Consider the following 11,202-nt stretch of genomic DNA (forward strand, 5'->3'; position numbering starts at 1 on the left):
AATATGTTTTTTGGCCGTAACTCATAACCTAATTGTAACAAAACTTCACACAAATGTCTAATAAGATAAAATAATGAAGTGATGGAATTTTATATCCAAAAGGTCAAAGGTCAGCTTCACCGTGACATGTTCTGCATGAAACTTTTCCTGACCATTCTTCAACATCATATATCAGGAACAGAAGGGGAGACATTTGATCAGATGCTGAATTGGTGACACTCTAATTGGGTGTTCACCTTCGGACACCCAAGGAGAGATTGTCTTCTTGTATGGATCTTCTGTGCTATGGGGGGACAATGGGTGCAAAGCATCCATATTTTCACAGACATGAATATAAACTGTAAGTGAAAGTTGACTGGTGCATGAGGCATACAACTGCAAGGTGGTAATTCTAGTTTCAGCGTAACATTGTTGAAACAGAGCAGCTAGTGTTGCTGTAGTGAGAAGTTAGCAGAGTGAGATGGCTGGCAAGCCAGGTTATGTCATGTTTCCTCAGTATTTTAACTCTTAATGGCATTGCTTACTTATGGCTTGTTCTCTGTCTGCTGACCCTAATTTTCTCAGAAATCCCAAATATTTCCACACTGATTTATTCACAAGTAAATAATGTTATTTTCGTCAACTTTTTCCTGGCGGCTTGCCATTATCTGCCTGGCACTATTTCACAGTGACACAGAATTTTCAAATAAAGTCATATTCTAAAGATAATGATAGGGATCGATGTTTTCTCCTTGCATCGATGATTTTGGAGCACTGATCATTGAATCAATACATTCATCAAGATGTTACATCCCTAATGAAGGTTATTTAAAACACAAAAACAGAAGTAATGTTTTTCTTTTTTTTTTTTCTCTTTCACAGGGCTATGCTCGCATGACATCAGCTGTCAGTCAGGAGAGCTGCCAGGACTGGGGCTTCATGGGACTAGGAGGAGTTTTCAGTGTAGAGTGGATCCACAAGGAAAGTCTTCCCTTCCACTGCACCCAACACATCCTCAACCCATGGAACGACAACAAGAAGGTCCAGATCAGCAGAGATGGACAGGTGAGAAGATGGTGCAACTGAGTCTGGTTCATGTTGTAGAATAGTCTCCAGGCACTTCAGGATTTGATTTGATTACAATTTAGAGAGCGACGATTCGATTTTAAAATGATTATTGATGCATCACAATGCATCAATTTTTTTTTTATTTCTAGACATGATTTATTTTTCTTACTGTGTAAGACTACCTGCTACTCTAAAACACAGTGTGTATATGTAGTCATCCATAATTAAATAAAAAGATGAATTTACTTGCGTACAGCGTGGCTGCAGGTCCCTTTACCCTTGAACTGAAGGAGCCAAAATACTTTTATGATGAAGTGATGACAATTTGTATCCAAAAGGTCAAAGGTCATCTTTACTGTGACATCATAATGTTCTGCATAAAACATTTTTCTGGCCATCACTCAACTCTAATTTTGGGTGTCCAACTTGAAATTGTTATGATTGAATGGATTTTTTGTGCTGCAGAGAGGAAAAAGTGTTTGTGAAGCACTTTAACTTGGCTGGTGTGCTGAGGCTGAAAATCTGACAGGTTAGAGTCGTTGGACACGCTGTGGCACGCTCTTGTTCTCCTTTCTTCCTCACCTTGTTAATGTCCCGCCTGATGTCATAGTTTATTTTACTTTGCTCTGCTCTTAAAACCCTGGCAAATCCAAGAAGCCTATGTTGGCATGGCAAAACGTATGACTCAATGAGCGCGGCCAGCTTTTCATTGTGATTTGTTTTCCTCTTTCTTCAGCCGTACTCTGATTTTATTGCTCTACGAAGAAACTGAAAGTAAAACTCAAGTTCTAGTTGGTATCATTTCCTTTTGTTACTTTCAGAAGGTTCTAAAGGTTCTATTTAAATGTATACTTCTTTTTGTGATAAGCTCATAATTTTGGCTGATATCAGGCAAGTGCGGCAGCGTTTCTCCTTCTCTTCTTATGCTGTATGCAGGCAGTCAGTAGGTTTTGGGCAGTCAGCAGGACACCACTTTTGGCAAGAGCAGGAGTTCAGTTGTAGTGAGTTTCTGTGGTTTCGTTGAACCTCTTGTTCTGAAAGTTTGTCTTGTTTGGAACTTTTTGAAGTGCAAGAAAGCGGTGCATTACAGTAGTATAACGCCAGGGCCACACTGTCAAAGCGCAGCGCACCGAAATTCTCGTGCGAGCCCGTTCACATCAGACGCACATTTCTCCACGCCGGTCGACAAGCGCTTCTGCTCCCAGCTGTTGTCTCTCTGTTTGCATGTGTTCTCTCTCTCTCTCTCTCTCTCTCTCTCTCTCTCTCTCTCTCTCTCTCTCTCTCTCTTTCTTTCTGTGTGTGTGTGTGTGTGTGTGTGTGTTAGTGGGTGTGTGTGTGTGTGTTCATCTCTCTCGCGCTCTGTTTAGATACCACTGACTAATAAACACACACACATATATACATCGCATTTGTCAAATGGGGTGTTTTATTTTGAAATTTGTTTTATTCTGAAAATTGACTGGATGCTGTTGTTGTTCCTTTGTTTGACTTCCTGCCCGGCTTGACACATTCGCTCGCGGCTCGCGCAGAAAATAGACCAGACACCAAAATGATCGCTGCAGCGCGGTGTGGATGACACAATCGGTTAACATGGGCGGCGAAAGGAAACTGGCTTCGCTTCGAGGCTATTCGCAGCGCTTCCGCGTCCGGTGTGGCCCTGGTGTAAGCATCATAGCTCTCAAGCCACAGTTATGCCTAAAAAGAATAATGGGGTAAAACTGATCCCCAATCAAGTGTGCTTCTGTAGCGGTTTGGTACTATCACATGCGTTGTGTAGTTTCACAGATGATAAGGACAGTCACTGTCAGACTCCGATGCCGCTTTATTGGCATATATCTGGTAACACAGGAAAAATATCTTTTCATCAGGTCTCACAGCCACAGCTCAGGATTTAACATAAACAAGAGTCCTCCTGATAGCTTTTACACATGAACAAAATAAAACTACAATTGAATAAAGAATATTAAAGATACCTGGTAACACAGGAAAAATATCTTTTCATCAGGTCTCACATCCACAGCTCAGGATCAAAGATAAACTGAAAGAAAACAGATTTCATGAGACTCACTAGCTGTTAAAAAGTCACGCTGCAGGGATTAGCCACAAACTGGGTCTCATTCATGAAACGTGAGCAGAAGGAATTTGTGTGTAAACTGTTCACAGACGGAAACTTATGTGCGTGTCCGCATTCATCAGTATTTTAGTAGCTCCAATCTTTTCATAGCTACTAACAAAATGTACTCCTGCTCCTGACCACTCGTAGTGCTTGTGTAAATTTAGTAAAGCACATAAATATTGCTTGTCACTATTGGAAATTACAATTTTAATTTGTATTGCGCTCTGTTATGTACACAATACACAGATGCCTTTGAAACACGTAATCTAAACATGACAAAATATTAAAAATATAACACATTTAGTTAAATTAGTTGGCAATTAGCAGGTTTAAGATCCAGATTAGGTTCATGATTGTGAATTATCTATGTAAATCGACTCAATAGAATACACATTCTTTCTACATGTTGAATGATGATAATAAAAATATCCGTAAGGACAGCCGATCACAGCCTCTTCGGCCTCAGTGCCTGGGTTCAGCAGGAGCAGCAGGAGCAGCAGGTGGTGGAACCACGAAGGAACAAGCGCCAGCTGAAAGAATTATTTGAGACAACAAGTTTTGTTTTTTTTTTGTTTGTTTTTTGTGGCTTTTTGATCATTTGAATGAATAAATCTGATTTGAAAAATGTTTAATTTACGTTGTATAAAACAGAGCTTTAGGCTATTAAGATTCAAATAATTTGAAGACGATGCATACAAACTGCTGTAGGCTATATGTTATCCGTATCATTTGTTAAAATAAATGTTAAATAGCTCTACATTTCCATCACTGATTTAGAGTTTATCCATTACGCACAAAACACCTCTGGTTTCCCATTCCCACTTCATTCAAAACCCCACAACTGAATCTTCTGTTTGTTTGGTGACTGCTGTATTTTTGTGTGTGTGCTTATGCGTTTCCAGTTTTATATCAAACCATTTACGCTTCACCTCTGACATGGTTCTTTGTACTACGGAGACAACATTAACAGCATCTGTTCCCTCCCTCCAGGCCTTTGCTTTGCCTGTCCCTGTCACACCACTACTAACAGAAGAAAATAAAATGTTTTTTCTTAAGTCCACTTTACCCAAAATTATTTCAATCTCCGCTTCGGAAAAAATATTTTTTCTTTCTCTTTCTTTGTTTGCGCCATGACTGACAGGTCAACTGGATGCACCTACACCTCCTTATATGGTGGTCATTGGCTATTCATGGGCGGGGATTTATGCTAATTGCTGATTACCGGGATCACGCTGTCACTTTACGATGGATTGGCATTCATGATCATACACACGTTTATGATCAAATCTGAGTTTCCCGCAGCGTTCCTGAATCCGGAGTAGGTTTTTAGTATTGTAGGCTTTTATGTGCAAATCTACACACAGATTTACTCACTTTTCATGAATGAGACCCAATGCCAATAAAGGCTATTCTATTCTATTCTATTCTATTCTATCAAAAATAAAGTTATATTAACGGAGTTCAGTCCAAGCCAACCTACCAAGTCTGTAGGGGCTCGTACGTTTGGTGTTCAAGTGCCCACAGATAACTAAGAGTTTGCAGCTCATATATCATAATAAAAGCAACAAAAAAAAACACTGAATGAAACTTAATATTATACAGGCAGGTAAATAATAATAAATTAAATGCAGTACACCTTCAGTGATGACAGAAATACAGCTAGTGATGGCAAGTGGAATCAATAACACATTAACTCTGTTACACTTCTTAAATGGACAGATTGATATCCCTGAAGTTAAACTGAGTTGGTGTTATACTGTGACCATTAAGTCAAGTCAAGTTTATTTATATAGCACATTTCATACGACAAGCGTAAACTCAATGTGCTTAAAAAGGCAAAGCAGATAAAATCACACATGCCAAGAACATACCATTCCGTAAGCAATATATATATAAAACATATGAGATAAAAATAAACAAGAACATTTTATACATATAGAATAGGACAATATATAACATGTTAGAAGACGAAGCTTTTAATACAAACACTAGACCTGATTAAAAGCTTGTGAAAAAAAGATATGTTTTTAGTTTGCTTTTAAAAGAAGATATTGTTGCAGCAGACCTGAGATCATGTGGTAAAGAATTCCAGAGAGTAGGTCTGTAATGAGGGAAGGCACCTTGAACTGATTTAGAATGAATTCTGGGTATAGTGAGGAAACCTTTACTTGATGATCTCGGTAGTCTTTCCGGTATATATTCAGTGAGCATGTCAGAGATGTAGGAGGGTGCCAGGCTATTCATGGCTTTAAAAACAATAAGTAAAATTTTAAAATCAATTCTTTGATTTATAGGAAGCCAGTGAAGAGAAGCCATAATAGGAGAGATGTGTTCATATCCTTGGGTTCTGGTTAGTACTCTGGCTGCAGTGTTCCGACTGGAAACAAATGCATGAACCAACTTTTCAGAATCTGAGAGTGTAAGGAAGGATCTAACTTTAGAAATATTTCTAAGATGATAAAAAGCGGTTTTGGAGATATTACAAATGTGTTTAAGATAAGCATCAATACTTACACCTAAATCTTTGACATGCTCACAGGGTTTTACCAGTAGGAGAGACAACAGAGTGCTAATTTGGTGACCAAGAGCCTTTGGACCTGTTAATAAAATCTCTGTCTTGTCCTCGTTTAGCTGTAGAAAGTTTCTGGCCATCCAATACCTGACATCAGTAATGCATTGGATAAGATCATTCACTGGTTGATGATGGTCAGCAGAAACAGATATGTATAACTGGGTGCCATCAGCATAGGAGTGATATGATATGTTGTGTTGTTGAATAATGGGCCCAAGTGGGAGCATATACAAATTGAATTGAGCAATACGAATTGAATTGAGTAAAGGACCAAGAATGGATCCTTGAGGAACTCCATATGGAATGCTGACTTTGTTTGATTTAAAATCACCAACAGAAACAGAGAATGATCTACCAGAGAGATATGAAGCAAGCCAGTTGAGGACAGTGCCTTTAAAACCTAAACATTGTTCAAGATGCTGAAGAAAAATGACATGGTCAGCCGTGAGAAACACAGCACTGAGGTCAAGTATTACCAGGACAGAGACTCTGTGATTGTCAGTGTTGATTTTAAGATAGTTAATAACCCTAACCAGGGCAGTTTTTGTGCTATGGTTAGTTCTAAAACCAGACTGGTAAACATCAAATAGATTGTTTTTCGACAGGTACATGTGTAATTGTTGATATACAACCTTTTCCAGAATTTTCCCCAAGAATGGTAGGTTTGATATTGGTCTATAGTTCTCAAGGAGAAAAGGGTCAAGATTAATCTTTTTTAGCAGTGAAGTTACTATAGCATGTTTGAGAACCTTGGGGAAGACTCCAGAGAGTGGAGAGGAATTGACAATTTCCAGGACGTCATCTACCAGACAGTTAAAAACATTTTTAAATAGCTAGGTAGGTATTGCATCAAGAGCACATGTAGCAGGGCTTAATTGTTGTACAATTTCTTGTAGTTCACAACTTTGAATGAGGGTGAAATTGGAGAGTGTTGGCAGCATGGCAATGAGAGGAAAGAAAGGAGTCACTCACTCCAGTAGAGGCAGTCATGATATTATTTCTAATACAGGTAATCTTGAGTTTAAAGTATGTGGCAAATTCGTTGCATTTTTCTGTAGAGTGAAGCTCAATGGGTATTGGTCTGAAGGGACTGACCAGTTTAATCTTTTATTATTAAGATTTTGAGAAATAATTTGAGAGAAATACTGCTGTCTGGATTTCTCTTTATTATAATTACTTAATGAGAGTTTATAGGAAGTATGATAAGCCTGCAATTTTGTCTTACGCCACTTGCGCTCAGATTTGCGACACATTCTTTTTAGTGCCTCCACTCTTGCCATTTCCACCCATGGTGCTCTTGATTTACTGAGAGTAGGTGTTTCTGTGATGATCTGGAGAATTCAAGGATGAACGCGGAGCTTGCTGTTTCTGTAGGTACACATTTCCTGGGGACACCTGCACATCTCGGCCCCGCCCCCCTCCATTGTGATTAGCTAAAGCGCAGCATCGTTCAACCGTGAAATAACCAGGTCCGGAGTGTGACCCTGATTATGAGTAGGCTCAGCTATGTGCAGTGTGAGGTTGAAGATTGATAACATGTCAGTAAACTGGTTAGCAAAATGGTCAGTAATGTTATCAGTATGAATGTTGAAATCTCCTGAAATAAGGACAGGATCATATTCAAAAGTGATTTTGGATAGAAGCTCACCAAATTCAGCAATAAAACCTTTTTTAAGCTTTGGGAGATGATAAACTGTGAGTATTAGACAGGGATATGCAGATTTCATTTCCAAGGCTAAATATTCAAAGGTAGAGTGTGTACCAAAAGAAACATTTTTACAGAATATAGTATTAGAAAAAAATGCAGCAACACCACTACCCTTCCTATTTGACCTGCTACAATGTGAAAATAAGAAGTTTGGTGAAGAAGCTTCAATCAGCTCTTTGCTACAAGATTTATCAAGCCAAGTCTCAGTAAGGAGTATACACTCTAGACTGTGTGATGTTGTAAAGTCATTGATAATAAAGTCTTTTTGGTAAGAGATCTGACATTTAGAAGTGCAAACTTTAAGACGTTTACAGATGAATTATCAGGTGTTACAGAGTCAGGCCTGTGGTGGCCAAAGTTTCTCAGAGACTGGTTATGAGAAGTAAAAAGCATGCAGTGGCAGGACCCAGAATGTTAGTGCTGGATGTAGCAGGAGATGTACAAGTCTAGATAGGGTCATGCTGTGGTGCATATCACACTGAATTAAAAGCAATAAACCAGATGAAATTACCAGTCAGCTGCTTTGTTCCCCTCCTATTTGGGTGCACACCGCCTGCTCTGTATAAGCTAGAGTTCGTCCAAAGGTAGTCAAAGTTGGATATGAAATCAGACTGAAGAGGCAGCTAAAATGCTTAGAGTTTTTGGAGAGAGCTGGGATTGGGCCAGACATAATACAGGATCCCAGACTCTCAACAGTGCAACACAGGGACTCAAGATCTGCATGTAATTTACTAGATTGTCTAGCCATGACATCATTTGTTCCGACGTGTGTTATAACAATACTGACTGTGGGATGCAGGTCATGAGCGTCGGAATGAGTTCAGTTAAGTCAACCACTTTGCTACCACAGAGACAGTAGGTGATAGCCCCAGGGAGAGTGAAATATCTAACAATAGAGTCACCGACTGTCAAAATCTCTGGATTGCTGCTTACCACAATGGAGTTGTAGACAGCGAGTTTCGGTGGAAGCTGGCCAACCACGCTCTGCATACTTGCTGAGTTAACCATGGCGTTAGTCATCTGCGGCGGATCGAGCAGCGTAGCACCCTGGCCGGAGGGACCAAGGTGGGGCGGAGGCTAGAGAGCGGCCGGAGGTCCGGATGTTGCAGCGAGAGTTGCACTGCTGTCCTCCGGTAAAGGAGTGCACAGTTGCTGGCGCTTGTCTGATGGAGAGGCGGCTCTTGGGCTGGAGTTGCTGAGTGGGGATCTGCGCCTTTTGGAAACACTTGTTTCTCTATTAGCAGAAGTCACTTTCAGCGGTAGAGCGGACGACACCGGCAGAGCAGCAAAACGGGAGAAAAAGTTTGGCAGCTCCAAATCTGTGGTGTCATCCAGGGAGTCAAAGAGGGGAAGGGACCAGCGTCCCCTCCCGCCCTTCGCCAAAATCTAGGCAAAGGAGATAGTTATAAACAACTGAAGTCAAAGCAAGTAGTTTAAAAGCCACTTAAAACTTGAAAAAAAATCAGTTTAAAATTGTGGGTGAGGGAGAGCACAGTGTGAGTCACATTCACCCAGCAGTGGCGTGGGTGTTTGTTGGACCCATCCACTACCTAAGTGTTTCTTTCATTTTTTAAACAGTGTTTTACAGGTTGGCAGTGTGATGAATTTGCCAATAGGTGATGCACTTCCTTTGCTCTGTGAATGTCATTACTGCATTTTAAACTTGTCCCTTTCTCTTTTTTGTCTCATGTAGGAGTTAGAGCCCCAGGCAGGCAGCCAACTTTTGTCACTATGGGAGAGAAACCCAAGGAACCAAGTGAAGTAAAAAACGGCAGCAGAACACCTCTCTGCACTTTTGTTTTCTAGGACGGCTGACATGTCATACTTCTACTGACTGCACTACCAGTTCAGGAGAGATGACAGGACAGTGGAAGAAGGACCCATTCATTCAAGTTCAGCTCTTGGCTTCTTCTGTTTCTGTGTTTTGTGTATTGAATAAGTTCTCGTTCAGGTTTCATTCCTGTTATTCAGAATGGTACTCATGTTCAAATCAAACACTATGTTCACAGTAAAATGTATGTGGCTCTGTGGATGTTATAAAATGATTTTTTTTTTTAAATCTTACAATAATTAGAATGAATGAAACGTGTGTATCACTATTTTTGATTTGATAAATGCAGAAGCCATTACAGTTCAGTCAGATTGTTGTAATGATATCCAGTTAGTTTTATGGTAATGTTTTAAGAGACTGACAAATGTATAAACAAGGCTTCTCTTCACACCCAGTAGGAACTTTGGAGATTGTGTCTCTTAGAATGGTTTAAAATGTTGTGATGACGTTAAAGTGCCTCAGGCTCCATCATCAGGGACTCCTTTTGGGACTCATTTGAACCTGTTTGTCAATGTTTTGCTTCCTGGATAAAGACAGAAATTAGTTAATATATATTGTTTGCATTTGAATCTTGAACTTCAAGCAGGTTCATTTTCTGGATGAGGAGACTGTTGAGTCCAGGTTTCCTTATGACTGTGTTAACGAGTTGACAAAAATAAATAGTGATTTCCACTTAACACTGTCAAAGTGTGATTTCCTCTGACTGTCCAGGTGCCAGAATCCACATGAAAGAAAACAGCTGCTAATAAAATTGCTGATACATTCATCTCAGTCAACTTCAATTAAACCATCTGTTCAATTATAGTAAGTGCTGTGTAGAACTTTTTGCCATAGGATTAGCCTTATGTTTTTTTCCTAGTTCTCATCACACAGGTGTCTCGTGGTATTTTGAGCTGCAGTAATGGAATCACTGTAAAAAAGCAACACTATCACAGCGGACTAAAGTAAACTTTGCACACGTTAAAATCGTGTTTAAAAAACAGCATATAGGCTGCTCTTTTTTTACCTGAGACTCCAGACTTTAGTCCGTGGATACTTTTGTCTTCAGTGATGTGATTGGTCTGTGGTCAGGGTGTCGACAGGTTGTAATCTGATACATCACCTGCTCAGGAGCAGAGGGGTCTTCATTCAAGGTGGATAAAGGAAAGCCTGGCTTATTTTGATAAGTCTTGCTAGTTTAAGTGGGAGATCCTTTCCATTACCGTGGCTTATATGAATCCCTGCTTTATACCGCTGAACTAGCCTAACTGCCAAGCTTAATGTAGCTGCATGTCAAAGAATCCCAAAAGACAGTTCTGTACAGTACATTTTCCTGTAGGCAACACTTTTATACCGGGTTTCAGACGTTTTTCTTACCATGTGACCAAGCATGAATTCATATACTTCCAAAGAAGTTACTGATGAGAATAAAATTTAAAAAAAGTCTTCCCACTTTCACTGTCTAAAAAGCCAAATGGTTTTTTGACACAGGCCAACCTATTTCAGTTATCCCCATTTCATTCATCATCACCCTCATTGTAGTTTAGAGTGTTTAGACTGTATGATGTAGCAACAGCCACATTTCCCATCATGCCGACTGCTGGACTGAGTAGTTTGCAGTTAAGTTTGCTGTTTTATGTTTCAAAATGCAAATGTCACTTCATATCAGTGATTATTAAGTGTCTGTTCAGAACATAGTGGTTCATGATGGTTATTGTCATTTTTGTGTTAAATTATAGTTTACACTATCAGCTGTTACAGCTGTATTTCTGTAAATGTGTCTCTCAAGGTATGTATCTTACATGACTGTCATATAATGATTGCTAGTACATGTCCTGCCTTGCTTTCTCTGTGGTTTGCCTTAAGAATAATATGGTATCTGTGGAGTGAACCACTGTTTTGGAAGGTCTTAGGAAAAATTCACATTATGCGTACTATAATGTATGCTA

The 11,202-nt window shown here is 39.7% G+C and overlaps 1 protein-coding gene across 3 annotated transcripts in view; it reads left to right on the forward strand.

The window, feature by feature from the left end:
* Positions 1-10,040, forward strand: part of ythdc2 (YTH domain containing 2) — a 175,517-nt gene extending 165,477 nt beyond the window's left edge. For 2 of the 3 annotated variants that reach the window (XM_078161883.1, XM_033646410.2), the window contains 2 exons: positions 862-1,044; positions 9,137-10,040. In XM_078161883.1, the coding sequence (XP_078018009.1) occupies positions 862-1,044; positions 9,137-9,208 (255 nt within the window). In that variant the 3' untranslated portion in view covers positions 9,209-10,040. Of the gene's footprint in view, positions 1-861; positions 1,045-9,136 lie in introns of those variants that run through there. The other variant, XM_078161884.1, reaches the window with a different exon arrangement.
* Positions 10,041-11,202: the final 1,162 nt, after the last annotated feature.

Source organism: Epinephelus lanceolatus, chromosome 19 (assembly GCF_041903045.1).
Source record: "Epinephelus lanceolatus isolate andai-2023 chromosome 19, ASM4190304v1, whole genome shotgun sequence".
Lineage (NCBI taxonomy): Eukaryota > Metazoa > Chordata > Actinopteri > Perciformes > Serranidae > Epinephelus > Epinephelus lanceolatus.